Consider the following 14724-nt stretch of genomic DNA (forward strand, 5'->3'; position numbering starts at 1 on the left):
TCCCAGGGAAAAGAATAAGAATGCACTTGGCTAGTCTGAAACAACCCTTATGCAGAACAAGGTTGTCATTTAGAAAACAATGTATCAACTCTGTGTCATGTGCTGATGAACTCAGCAGGTTTTCAGTGAAACACTTCATCACGCAGACACAATGTCCTTCTAGATGTCAACAGTCGGGAATGCCACACTGACGACCCACGGGCAAGCCCCGAGCCATTAGGTAATGGCAGATAACTGTGCAGGACAGTGAGCGCAGTGGTTCGGGAAACAGTGGTGAGCGATTCGTGTAATAATGAAAAACAGCTACTGGCCACTGGGCCTGGGTCGCCGGCCAGCCCTGAGCTCTATACATACATGGCCTGCATCCTGCACAATAATGCTGGGAAATGGAGGCTGGGGTCCTGAGCTCCCGGGGCTCCCAGCTTCCACAGTTTCCCAAAAGAACTATATCCACACACCCACCCCCCGCAGCCCCTCACTGGACCTTTGTACAGCTAACCCCAGACATCACATCACTTCATCTACGGATATTTCAGTGCGCTTCTTTAGAAAATAAAGACTCAAAAAAATTACAACAAACTAGCAATAATTCCTTAATGCCACCAAATATCTAATCGATGTTCAAATTTCTCTGTCTTACAAGTTTGGTTTCGGTTTTGTTTTTTTACAGTCTGATTGTTTGAATCAGAATCCAAATAAAGTCGTACAATGTTTATTTAATATTTCTCTTCAGTTCTTTCACAACACAGGTTCTTCTCGTCCTCTTCCAATTTATTTCAAAATGACTGGGGATCTTTTCACCCAGTAGAATTTCCCCATTCTGGGTTTTGCTGACCCCTCTGGAATTATTTCAGATCCCTTGCGGCGTTTCCTGTAAGCTGTGGATGGGTCTGGGTGTGGTGTCACTGGTTTGACTTCTGCCAGGGACCCAGCCTAGGGGCAGCCTGTCCTTCCCGCAAGGCCCACGTACCCGCCAACTTCCCGTGAGGAGGCACATGACCTGGGCAGCTTCCTTCTGTGACTGAGGAGGTTACAGAGGGTCACGGCCTAGAGCCAGCCATTCAGTTATTAGCAGTCTGAAACATTCTAACTCAATCACTTCCTCAACATTTGTTAGCCAGAATTCCTCTGTTAAATGAAACGTTCCCTCTTCATCTATTTTTAACCTTCAGGTGCAGTTTGTATAAGAAAAGAAGGTTAAATGCTGATTGCTTCTTTCACTTCCCAATTTTCAGACTGACTTGGTTCTCTAGCGTTCCTCAAAGGTAACCTGTTTCTTTTGAAGTAAGCCCTTTTTAACATAATCTGCTGTATAGATCAGAACATGACATCTCAGCCCAAAGGGACAGGCTGACAGCTATCACCCCCCGGATTCAGGCCCACGTCTGCACTCTGCGGCCCCTGGTCCCCTACCTGCTCTCCAGACCCCGTTTATGGGAAGGGGACACGCCGCCACGCTCCCCACGCTCCTGGGCACCCTGAAGAGGGCCGGAGTGGGGATGTTCCCGTTACCAGAGTTGGGAACACAGAGGCCTGGGCAGCTGCACATGATTTTCCTCACTCCTTCTGCACAGATGAGCCTCCAGACGGGACACGGGCTCCGGGAAGGACAAAACTCCCTCTCTTCTTTTATAGAACTGTGTCCTAACACCCTAGGGAAAGAAAATGTTGTAAAGAAAGCTGAGAAAGCAGTTACGAAAGCCCCAAGAGAATAAGACAGTGCGACCACAGCGGGGAAGCCGCAACTGCGGAGACTCCCGATTCTCAGAATGGAGATATCCCACCGCCCGGTGGGCTGCCGCGCCGTGCAGGGTCCACTGCAAATGAACAGCGGACCTCCGAGAAAGCTCAAAGTCACCTGCAGCAACCTGCAGAAAGAAACTGCCCCAGGCCCCGGTTCTCTAACAGACACTCTTCAAGCTAAACTAGGACATCACATACCACACCGACCAGCCGGACACCCCCATTTACAGATAAGAAGACAGAAGTTTGGAGACCCAGGCCACGTAGAACCTAGGCAGGAACCTGATTCCAGAACCCTGGGCTCCCAAACTCACTCCTGCCCCATGTCGTCTCTCCCAGGCAGAGATGCTGATTTTCTCTGGGGGAAGGGCTGTGGGGTGTTTTTTTTAATGAGTCCCCCTCCTGCAAGTAAAATACACTCAGGTAATTTAAGTGCTGTGCCAATATGACACTCCTCCTGATGCTAACTTTGCCCTGATTCAGGGCACTAAAAAAATAAGCAGGGGCCGGCCCCGTGGCCTAGTGGTTAAGTTCGACACGCTCGGCATCAGCAGTCCTGGTTCGGTTCCCAGGCACGGAACCACCCCACTCGTCAGCAGCCATGCTGTGGCAGTGACCCACGTATAAAACAGAGGAAGATTGGTGCAGATCTTAGCTCAGGGTGAATCTTCCTCAGCAAAAATAAATAAATAAACAAGGAGTCGATTTTCCCTTTCGACAGTCACTGCTATTCCCACCACCCATCACACATGACCACTGCCTTCAGGGGTCGCTCCACATTTCACACATGTGATTGCTACAGAATCTGTGCCGTAAAATAAAAGAAATAATCCTCAAGCAGGGTTTTCTTATCCACTGCAGACTTCCAGCCTTCGGACCTGGGGACATTCGCTCCCTGGAGAACATTTCCTCTGGGCTGTCCCTGGGAGAGAAGCTGAATGTGCCTCAGGAGCTGACTGCCCGTCACCCCAGAGGGCCAGGGCATGGGCGGCCCATGGACAAGGGCTGCCCAGGACCAGAAGCAGCCCCAAGCCCACCAGGGAGTTATGGCCAGGGGTGGGAACTCGGCACTGTGAGTGCCACACACAGTCGTGGAGATAACGGGGACACTGACATCTGACCCAGGACAGGAACAGACGCAGGCAAGCCGTCAGTGGTGTGATGCCTGCAGCCTGTGTAGGTTTTAATCATTAGCCAGGCTCTGTGCTCACCCTGGGGTGAAGCTGACCCGGGTGAACATTCTGCTGCCTTCTCCTCGCAGTCCCTCCACCTACAGGTGGTCCGGCCACCATCAGTAGCATCTGGCCCACCCGCCCGTTTTCAAATCCCTGCTACAGAGGGGGTGGCTTATTGCATGAGGCTCAGTGTGGGTGGGTTTTTTTCTTAATCTGTGAAGGGTTGTCCCTCTTTCCAGGAGGTCAGTGAACTGAAACTTCAGGCAAGGCTCCTGCCTGCCGACCAGGAGTTCCTGCAAAGGAAACGCAGATGCGCCAGGACCTCCTAACCCGCCGCCTTCTCCCAAATCCAGAAATCCAGACGATTTCTACCCTCCCAAGTCGAAAAAACCCAAAGGCTCAGATGGTATTTTGGGCGTGGGAGGGAATGGTGAAATCTAAGCAGAGTGTGGACCAAAGTTTGGCCTGTGGTTGGGGGGGGCATGAACCCCGAGCCCTGGGAGCTCTCCGCCCACGGGGAGCCGGCCGGCCGGCACCTGGGGGAGGCACTGAAGGCCGCTGCGGAGGCCACGGGCCAGGGTCAGGCAACGACAACCATCTTGGGAACTGGCTGGGCTCTGCCAGGGCCAGCCTGGCTCCTGCTCGCCCCCCAGAGGGAATGGAAGGGGTCTTCCTGCTCTGGCTGGGGCTCACTCTGACTTAATACAGGTCCAGAGGCCCGTCTGCTGGCCTCTCCCTGGAAAGCTCCGGGACACCAGAGACTGCATAACCCTGCCCAACGCCCATGTCCATTCATAACCAGAGGCTCCTCCTTAAACACTTCCCACAAACATGCTCCCTGCTTCTCTGCACATTCACAAAACCTGTTATACCTGCATGGGAAGGGACAGTGTACAGAGGACCACGGCCAGCCTCTCTGAGAGCCTTCCCAACCCCGTGCCCACTGCCTGCTGGCCACTCTGTGGGCTTACGCCCCAAGATGCCCCCGTCACAGGACTGTGGCCAAAAAGAGGTTCCAGAAATGCCTGGGGACACTAAGCAACAGGAAAGAGGTGAAAGGAGGTACCCCAACATGCGGTTTCCTGGGGATACTAGAACTAAGTGCCACAAACCAAGCATTTAAAACAGACATTTATTCTCACACAGTTCTGGAGGCCAGAAGTCCAAAATCAAGGCCAGCCGGGCCGCGCTCCCTCTGGAAGCTCTGGTGGGGAGATCCTTCCTGCTTCTTCCAGCTTCTGGGGGCTGCTGCGTCCTCAGGTCGTACAGGCATCTCTCTAATCTGCCTCCATCGTCACATGGCGCTTCCCTTGCGTGTATCTCTGCAACCTCTGCTCTGCTTATCAGGACACGAGTCCTTGAGTTTAGCACCCATCCTACTCCAGTATGACCTCATCGGCATCCTCATTCCAAATATGGGCACTTTCTGAGGTTTGAGATGAATAAGGATTTAGGGAACACGACTCAATCCATTACGCCCATTCTACAGGTGCATTGCAGGGGGGTAGTGAGGACAGACGCACGGGATTCTCTGGTCCCATGTCTGTGCTCCTTTTCACTCCTTTTCACTGTGTATCATTTTCTTACCTGAAAAGTCATTGTGAGTTTGTGAGAGATGCCCATGGGCCTGCCTTTGTTCATCAATACTTTGCCTCCCTCAAGACAAAGTCAGGAGGACAGGAAAATTTGGAAGAGAAATCTTCAGAGGGGGTGAAATGTACGGAGTTAAGAAAAAGCAAATCTGAGTGTAGTTCAGGATTGTGGCTTTGAACTTTTCCTCCATCAGGTCCCAACTACCTTAATTCAAATCCCCAACCTTCACAAAGGACTCTGAGAACCAAGAAAAACAGAGTGAATGAGTAACAGAGAAATGAAGCTAAGTCATGAAGGGCATCCACCCCAGCCCGGGAGTGCAGCCTGCTCCGAGCGCCCTGGGGGGTTGCTGGGCGTCTGGACCACGCGTACCAGTGAACCTTGGGGGCAGCGAGCCCCAGTCCACATCTCAACTCAGGTTCAGCTTTTCCTAAACACTCCCACTCTTCCCCCGAGTTGTCAATCCCAGGACATAGCTGTTGGTCCATAACTGCTGAGAAGACACAGAACCAGCCAGTGTGTGCGCCCAGCTGGGGAAAGAGGGCCTGAGGCTGTCGCTGAGCAAACACAGACTCTCCAGTGGCCCCGCGGGGCTAGAACACCTGGTCTCTCCAGTGGAGGTGGCGCCGCAACTCTGGCCTCACACCTGCCCCTCTATCTAGAGATGCTGTACAAACTTGGGCGTGTCCCAGGCCTAACTGTGCTTCTCAGTTCCCCCCGCTCCATCCTCTCGACACGTGCCTTCCAACAGGGGTCCTCCACGGGGCTCCTCTGATGCCCCATCACTGTGTAGACTGGTGAACTGGAGCACAGCTCTTGAATCATTTAATTTCAAGGGAAACTCAGGGAATGCAATATCGTGTATATTTTTATTTCTGGTCTCACCTAGCTTTTACCAAAACCATAGGTATTAAGTTTGGGTCTCTTGACCAAGTGGAAGACTTTGACCTTGATCCAGTGCGATTCTTGAGACTTTTCTCTGTCTCCTTAAGATCAGAGAGATTAAGAAGCAAGAATATTTACAAGTCTCTGTTGGCCTGAAACAAATTAATCTCATTGCAATTCTGGTCAAAGATGTTGGTATGTGATATACAGACTCTGATGGGGCAGCTGTGGATCTAGACGCATCGGTGCAGGCATATGTGTACACGTTTGTGATTTTCAGAAAACAGAGTTTGTCCTTCCATGGAGACCCTGCGGTGGTGTGCAGATCCGTGTCTGTGTTTCTGAAGTTTACTGCAGCAGTGGAAACAATCTCTGAGCAGAAATAACCAGCATCCAATCTAGTACCTGCACTTGTTGACAAGGACCAGAAATCATACAGAGAGACTGCTGGGCACCAGAGCCGTCAGCAGACCGAGGTATTCAGCGAGCTCCAGTTACCCTTTTTTGCAAAGCCCCCAGCTCAATATTTGACAAACAGAAAGCTTGAAATTTGTTGTTGCTACCTAATTTTGCAATAAAATAAAGGGAACATCATTAAAGTAGATTCCTTTCGTCCATCTCAAATTTCCAATTGTCCAATTTGGTGGGCATTCTTTCTGAAATCTTTCAGTACCTTTGAAGAATCTGTCATGGGCCACTGGTGGGAAATATAACATTGACAGCATTTGCTCACGGGCATGTGTCCTAAATAATCATGCTGTCCTTGCGTTAACCTCATCACTCAGAATCACTTCCTCTGACTGTTTGAGTTTAAGCAAAGAATACTGAACAAAGTCCCAACACAATACACACACACACATACACCTGTGCATGCATGCACATGCGCATACACACACCAGGCAGGAATGCATAGGCACACACACTGTGCATACATGTGCCTGTGCACACAAGCACACACACCATGTGTGCATGTACACACATGAATACACATGCTCACACACTATGCATATACACACGCATATACTGAGCATGCATGTAAGCACACATACACACACCATGCATGTATGTTCAAACACACACACCCCATATATGCCCACAAATAAAAAGGTGTAGCTAACAGAACACAGCTTGGAAGCTCCAGCCTCAAACTGCATAATCTGACTCCTAATGTCACCTTTGACAGAAACCGCCCATTGTCTCCGCTTTAATTAAACAAAGAGAGGTGAAGCCATATGAGTTCAGTAAACAGCTGACTCAAATTTCAGAAACTATTCTTATACAGCCTCTCCCCCAGCACGAGAAACCACAATGGCCGAGCCAAAGCAACCCGTGTGTGAGCGCCAGCAGCCAGGCGAGGGCTTGCACTTGCCTCCTGAGCTGAGGCTGGTACTGCCCTGAACAACCCCCGCACGTGGCCACCTGAAGACAGGGACGTCTTTCAAGGACAGTGGCCACTCTGAAAAGAGCAAACCCCTCAGGCGGAGGGTAGCCGGTGCTTCCGCCAGGCTGGCTGCTCCAGACTGCCCAGACGGAGACCGCTGTGCTCAGCCAGGAGCCCTGGCGTGTAGGTGGTTCCTACCTGTGGACTCAACAGTGTCCAAGCGAAAGCCACACAGGCACCAGGAGGGAGCTTCCAGCTCCGCTGCTGCACTGACGTGAATCAGCTCCCTCGGACAGTGATGAAGGTAAAGATAAGATGGAAAACAAACACCACGGGGCCTGGAACATCAATAAAAAGCTGTCGGGCACGTTCAGAGCCCTGTGAGGGCTGAGCCGTGAAAAGCTCCTGCAATCAATCCACCGACCACCAGCTGGAGGCCCGTGCTGCCCGAATCCTGACCAAGGCCTCTTTTCCTTCGGCTTCTTTTTCTAAGTCTCCAAATGAGGGATTATGAGAATCAAGGTTTCACCAGCATCTGTCAAGGTGTCTTCACCCTCTGGCAGCAGACGGCATGCTCAGGAACTGATCAAACTGGTTCTTTCCCACCAGATGGCAAGAGAACAATGGTCAAAAGCAAAACACAAACTGCAAAGGCTGCGGGACCGAAGACCTTCCTGCCCTCTTAAGTTCACTGAATGACAACTAAGGCCTCTCTCACTCTTGTGCATTTCCTCTGTGTCTCCGCCAGTGCTAAGGATTCTCATGTTCTTTCATTCCATCCTTACAGGGACCCCACAAGGAAGGTGACAGCATCCCCATTTTACAGAAGAGCAGAGTGGAGCCCAGAAGTGAAAGGACTCCATTCAAGGTCACGCTGCTCTCCTAGTGTCATAGCCTGGATGGTACCCCGACCTGACTTGGGCCCCAAGCTCATAATCACTGGGATACTCCATGCTTGTATGTACATGTGAGCTCACACAGTCGATGTACACATACATGCAGACCTACAGAAACAGCTAGAACAAACGCGTGACTCAGTCTCAAAGAGCCAACGACCTCTCCCATCTCTAATGATCACTGTTATCCGGAAAAACGATGAAGCATCCGCTTTATGATCCAGTAGACCACGTTGCACAGAAGTGGCACAAATGTGAGACAGAAGATAAAACCACCAGTTACTCTTTTCTATTTCTAAATGCCATATCAATGGCCACAGCCACATAAAGCCGAAGATCCTGATCACGATGCACTTCAAAGCGTGTGTCTGACTTCCCTCTAAAACAATCATTCGGCTCCCCCAGGGCACAGGCAGGAGCATTTGCCATGCGGCTATGGTTCGGAACGTGTCCCCAGCTTTCATCAACACCCTGCGTTATTCCCCACATGGCACACTTTCTCCGCTGATCGTCCTTTCCCTCCTAGCTGATAAGGCGCATACCAATAGTGTGGTTTCCCTTTTACACTGGCTTCCAGGAAACTCAGAGCCTGTCTGGATGTTTCATCAGCTAAGTTGACATTTACAAAGGGTGGTTTGGTTCTCAGATCTTTTTCTCAGCCCCACTGCCTGCCATTTTTAGTCTGTGTGTTAACTGAACTTCATACCCCACTTTTTAAGCCATCGCAATAAACAGAATAAGGATCTGCTTCCAGAAAATCATAGAAAAACAGGCATCAAGGCAAACAGCCTTCAGAGCACTACAACCACAGACAAGTTTCTTCCCTTGTGTGTCACGAATGCCCCAGATGGTCACGAAGGCATCCCGACCCAGTAGACAAAGACCCTCACAGAGCATAACCTCATCAGGTGCAGGGGCCCCGAGAGTCAGTCACAGGATGTCATCAGATCCTGCTGGCAGGGCCCATCACCACCTTCTCCTTTCCAGCCAGGACTGGTGAATTATGCCCAAATATTTCAAACAATGGTTGCAAGCCAATGCTGCCCCAGCAATTCAGGCAGACCTGGCAGCTCACAGCGATAGAACAAGCTGAGATGAAGCTATTCTGGAACCTCTCAGAAGGGCTCACGGAACTGAGAAGACATCTGCAGAGCGGTTGAACGCCACGTGCGGAGAAGCCCCTAGCACAGAGGGAGCAGACAGGCAGGCGGGTCAGAGGGCTGGACACCGAGGTGTGGGGGGACGTTCACACCCCAGAGCCAGCCATCAAGCAAACCTCAGGTGAACGAGGAAGCGGGTGACCTTCTCCCAAACCTGGAAGGCTAGTGAGTCTCCCTGACCACCGATAATGAAAGAGGACGGATTGGGAGGGAAAGGGGACAGGGAGAGACACGTGGGCCCTGTGTGCATCAGCTCAGGGAGCGCTGGCACTGGGTAAGGGGAGGCCTGGCGAAGGAGCATGTGACAGCCTGGTCCCCGCTGGTTGCCTTCTCATTCACGAGCAGCACCGCCATAGGGAAGGTACTCAGGATGCCCATCTCTCAGACGTTCTGAGAATGAACGAGGCCCTGAGGCTCAGAAATACCACGCCAGAAGTCTAAAAACTGGTGGCCCTAAATAACCACTAATTTTCCCTCCAACTCTACTGACAGAATACGAGGGTTTTTTCCTGAACAAGTTATCCCTGAATGTGGCATATCAAAATATGAGAAGTAGCGCCAACAAACCTGTCTTATCTCTAACGGCAGAGAGTGTACAGCTGGGGGCAAGCAAAAGATGCTAAGACCAGAGGCTACAGCCTCTCAGTGTTCACATGACCTTGGGAGGTGACTCCTTTTTGCAGCCGCAGGTTCTTCATGTCTTGGGTGGGTGAGCGAAGGTGACCTTCTGGGCAAATGTGTCTAACCAAGCGTCTGACACACAGCAGGCACTCCATGAATGGAACAAAGACAGAAACGGAAGTGGAATCTCAGGTGCCTGGCCAGGAGCCACACGGGCCGGTGATTCCCAGGTCACACCTGGAATGCCAGACTATCTGGAGGCACATCCATGCCAATCCGAAATGCCAGGCCCATGGTACTGGAGGGTTGTCAGCTGATGCAAGGCCAGGAGAGAAAAAGGATTCTGTTTTCTGCACAGACACCATACAGGTGGAAGCCCTTCAGCAAAGCCCACTGGACAAAGCCAGTCCATTACACCAGGCCGCCCAGCACAGGGAGGCGGAAGGGGACAAGCCAGTCAAGGCTGCCCACATCCATCTGACAGCTTACTCCCCCAGCAGCCAGGGGGCAGACAACACTCCCCCCATCCTAGGGAGAAAGCCATGCACAAGACAGCTGCCATACAGTGGAGCCCCTCACACAGAATCCACAGCTACTGCAGGGAAAACCCCGCCCTGGGTCGAGGGGTCACTGGGCCTCAGCCAAAAAGAGGCACTGGAAGCAGGAAGACAGGCAAAATCCTCTCCAGAACTATGGATTCTGTATACAAAACCAGGGCTAAGGGCATGGTGCTGCGTCCCATCCGAGAAGTGTGGGGAACACACCTAAGAGAGACCCTGGAGGAGGCAGCAGGGCACACCTGTTTCCTTCCCTCGCACTTCCCCACAGTGAGTCACTTCCGATTTGCGATAAGAAAAGAGGATGATCAGTATCCTGTTGTCCTGGAAGTGCACTAAGCCAGCAGGTGTCCTGTAGGCCAATAACGAGTCATTAACACCAGGCTTAACCTCCTCCTCCAACGGGGGGCAGCAAAGAAAACATCATGACGTGCAACGGAGCTTCATTTAAAAGGCAGACTGCAATTTATATTCACGGAACAGCAAGCCGGAGAGAAAGTGTTATCACTGTGTTTACCTTCAGTCTGATAGAAAGACGTCATCTGTCAGAGCTTCCTGGGCCAAAGCCATCGCATGACGCTCCTACACAGACACTCTGTGACAGATACTCTGCCCACATTTTTATCGCTAAGAAAATGGATATGTGGCATCTTCACTTTACAGCAAAAGAAACTCGGGCTCAGGGAAATTAATCCCTAGGTCTTACGAACGAGTGCGTGATTCTCTTTTCTCAAGGAAAGTGTGGACATGGCCAGTGCAGTGTGGTTAAGGGTCCCTACAAGAGCTGTGGGAATGAAAGTGACAGCTCAAACAGAGGGAGTGGATCCAAGAGGGAACGGAAGACCCCCCAAGAGGGCACAGCATGAACAGATTTAATCCTGCAGGATGGTACCACGGCCCCAAGAGATGCCAAGGACTTACCTGCTCCGGGGGGACTTGTACGCAGCGGGGAATCACCACCTAAAGGGAGAATAGACAAGATAAGCAGATGAGCTCTCAAGAAAAAACGGCAGAATGTTCAAGAAAGGCTCCCAGACCTCTGACCACGATCACAGTAGTAAACTTTCAGAACCTCAAGACAGACAAGAACTCAAGTTAACAGAGTCCAGATTTTTGCTGACTTTTGTACGGTCTAGGTCCTTTCAGAGAATTTCATGAGAACCATGGGGCCTTCGCCCAAGCACAACCCCATCACTCACAGATGCAGAAAGTCCTCTTCAGTTTCAAAGCCCCAGTGGACTCCCAGGCCAGGGACGTCTTGGCGAGTCTGCCAGGCCCCTCCTCGCCACATAGTGTGGGGAGCAGGGCCAGGGGAAAGAGGTGGAGGACTCTGCCTGGGGTCTTCAGGCTGCCCCTATGCCTCGCAACCATACCCAGAGCTTACATTCTCCACAGAATGGACTGCCTTTTCTAGAACTATTTCCACAAGTGGAACTGAAAGCAGAGTCTAAATGTGGCAACATCAGGGCGGTTATCTCGTTCGAGGCTCAGTGCCAGGTGCAGGAGACGGTGGAAAGGAGCTCCCTTGACTCTACCATGGTCCTCTGAAGAAGCAAGAGCACATTAGGAAAGACTCACATACCAACGTGATGAGACCACAGCTATAACTGAGTCACAAGAGACATGGTACAGGCACCCAGGACAACTGACGCGACGAGATAAAGATGCCGGCTTTGGAATCTGTCTTTGACGGGACCTCTGCTCCACCATTTACTAGCCACAGAACTGGGCTTTAATCACTCTGGGCCTCAGTTTCCCCATCTGAGAACTGGATGTAATGAGAATGTACGGTGCTCAGAACGGGCTGGCACAGGGCAGGCTCTCCATACTCAGGGAACACGATGCTCTCCCTGAGCTGAAAGGGCTGTGGGTGGGCGAGGGGATCACACTTGCTTGGTGCAGTTCTAGAAGGCCAGGATCACGGCACCTGCAAGCAGGATTCAGCTCCCCATGAGCTGCCTCCTGGCTTTCCCCCCTCTGGAACTCTTAGACCCCCATCCTCAAAGAGTTTTATGAAAATGTGCAAAGGAAGGAGAAATCCCAGTGATCTGACTAATTGTCCTTGCGGCCTGGCGTGGGCAGCAGTGTGACCTTGGTTCTTACCACTGGGACTATTTATAACTCTCTTGCTTATCTTAGTGAGTTCCTCAAGAAACGTGACACACAGTCATTCATCTGTCTGGGACATATTATTACTCCGCCAGGATTCTGACTCATGATCTCGTCTGGGGCAGGGGGCCTCTCTCCTGGCCCTCTATCTTCTCACCCTGCCCAACCTAGCTGCCCCCTTCCACACACATAGCAGCCCCTCTCTCTGTCCAGAATGGCTGACTTAATGGTCGGCTTCCCCCTACACTGAGACTTCCTATAAAGCAGAAAAGCATCATTTTCATTTGTGTGTCCTCAGCTCCACATATACATATTAAAGTCTGATGAATGGATGAGGAAATGTGAGAAAATAAACGTAAAGCCAAAAAAAAAAAAAACAAAATAAAAAAATGGCTTTGGAATACAGTAAGTTACAGACCGATGCTTACAGGACAGTGATGGCAGTCAGACAAGGAAACCCCATGGTCAATGGAGCACTGTGATTCATTTCATCCTCGTACAGTCTCCACTCAGCACACACGGGTCCTGGTGCTTCAGTAAGTGTTTGACATACTGGAGACAAATGTGCAAGCAATTGGAGTTCCCGCCTTTGAAAAATCATTTTCTGCTCTCCGTGCAACGGAACATTATTCATCATTAAAAAGTAATGAGCTAACAAGCCACAAAGAGACGTGGAGGAATATTAAGTGCCTATTACCAAGGGAAAGAAGCCAATCAGAAAAGGCTACGAACTGTAGGATTCAAACTCTGACATTCTGGAAAAGGCAAGCTATGGAGATAGTGAAAAGATCTGTGATTGCCAAGAGTTGAGGGCGGGATGAAGAGATGGAGCACAGAGGAGTTTTAGGGCAGTGAAATACTCTGTACATTACTCTAACACTGGATACATGTCATTATACATGTGTCGAAATCCACAGAATGCACAACACCAAGAGTGAATCCTATGGTAAACTATGGACTTTGGTTAATAAAAACGTATCCAAATTGGCTCATCAAGCATAACAAATGTACCACAGTAATGCAAGATGTTTATAATAGAGGAAATTATGAGGGGCGGGAGGAGCAGATATAGGGGAACTCCCTGTACTATCTGTTCAATTGTTCAATAAACCTAAAACTATCCTAAAAAATAAAGTCTATGAATCATTTGTTTATTTCACTCTCTGGAAGCATGTTTGTTGAGAACAAAAGCACAAGCCCTCCCTACATCAGAAGCTTGAGTTTTAAAGACAGCAGCAACCAGGTATTCAGTCCAGAATGTGCCAGGTGTGTCCTGTGCCTCCCACTTGCCCCTGCGTCCAGATGGGGTGCAATGACACTGCCCACCTGCCCTGGCCCCAGGACGTCCTCCAGAAAACAAGAGAGCCCTGTGCCCTGGGGCTCCCCAAGCCCCCCATCCCCCGTCCATCACAACAATGCCAAGCTGTGGCCAACACCACTAAAAGGTTCTGCATGCCAACCTTGTCTGACTCCATCATTTGTTCAGCCCATTTTTCCTGAGCGCCTCCTCTCGCCAGGCACACGCTGCACCTCACGGTGATACATTGTTAAACAAAGCGAACAAGTCCTCAGGGAGGGGACAGTTACTAACACAAATGGCACAGACTGTACTGTTCATCAGAAAGTGAGCAGGGGTTGGAGGTGGGAAGTGAGCAGGCTCCCAGTTGAGTTGTCAAATGACAAGCAGCAACTCTGCGCTTGTATGGCTGCATTCCTGCCAGAAAAAAATCCTCTGGTGGAGAGAACCGATTATAACCCCTAGTGTCCATTTTTACGAGCACCTTTATGAAATGCAGACAGTAAATGTCTGAGGCAAGGCCTCGAGAGAGAATGAATTTGCAAATGAACATGCACAAGAAGCGCCAAGTCAGAGAAAAGGGTATGGTCGGGAGGAAGCCACTTGTGGCTAGAGAGAAAACTCATATTGACATCAACAACTGCAAATGCCTCATGTAGTAAAGACCACCATCAAGTGGAGAACATGTTCTCACGCGAACCAGCCTGCCCCGTATTAGGGATCTGAGCACCCGTGCAATAGGCCCCTGCTTGCATGTCCTGGAGATCTGGGTGTTTGCCCGGCACTTCAGCCTGACCCTCGAGGCAGAGGTGCATGGTTTCTCTGGACGTTCTGCACCCAAGCAACGTGCCCACAGAGCCACAGGCTCCTCACAGGCAGCTGCACCTGCCCCTCCGACCTGTAGGCCCGCCCTCCTCCCCCTCAGGATGGAGAGAGCAGGTAACCACACTGAGGGCCACCATCCAGGGTTCAGGTCAGGGCAGTAACGGTGGAGCATGCATGCCTGCTTTCTCTCTTCATCTCCAGTGCCACCTCTGATCATATACCTCCCAGTGCCGTCTGGTTCTGCTATTTTCATTTGACAAAAGGAAATGCTGTGGTCCTGGATCATTTCCAGGTTGCCTTGGCCTTCCTCGGCATGAAGCAGCATCCAGGTTCTTCAGATGCTAATTCCATCTCACTGAGGGAGCTGAAAAGCCAGTGGGCAGCCACCATGCGCTTCAAGATTGTAGGAGGGTCCCGATGCCGCTACATTCCTCAGGACTGCCCTATAAATGGATGCAAACACCCCACACACCCCTGAGCTC

General features: G+C 50.9%; 1 protein-coding gene across 8 annotated transcripts in view; it reads right to left on the reverse strand.

Moving 5' to 3' along the window:
• Positions 1 to 14724, reverse strand: part of TNS3 (tensin 3) — a 259293-nt gene that overhangs the window by 163358 nt on the left and 81211 nt on the right. For 7 of the 8 annotated variants that reach the window (XM_046669114.1, XM_046669123.1, XM_046669116.1 and 4 more), the window contains one exon: positions 10933 to 10971. Coding sequence is in view for 2 of the 8 variants with exons in the window: in XM_046669121.1 (XP_046525077.1) it covers positions 10933 to 10971 (39 nt within the window). In the remaining 6 variants the exon portion in view is untranslated. Of the gene's footprint in view, positions 1 to 10932; positions 10972 to 11210; positions 11321 to 14724 lie in introns of those variants that run through there. The other variant, XM_046669115.1, reaches the window with a different exon arrangement.

This window comes from Equus quagga, chromosome 8 (assembly GCF_021613505.1).
Source record: "Equus quagga isolate Etosha38 chromosome 8, UCLA_HA_Equagga_1.0, whole genome shotgun sequence".
NCBI classification, from domain to species: Eukaryota; Metazoa; Chordata; class Mammalia; order Perissodactyla; family Equidae; genus Equus; species Equus quagga.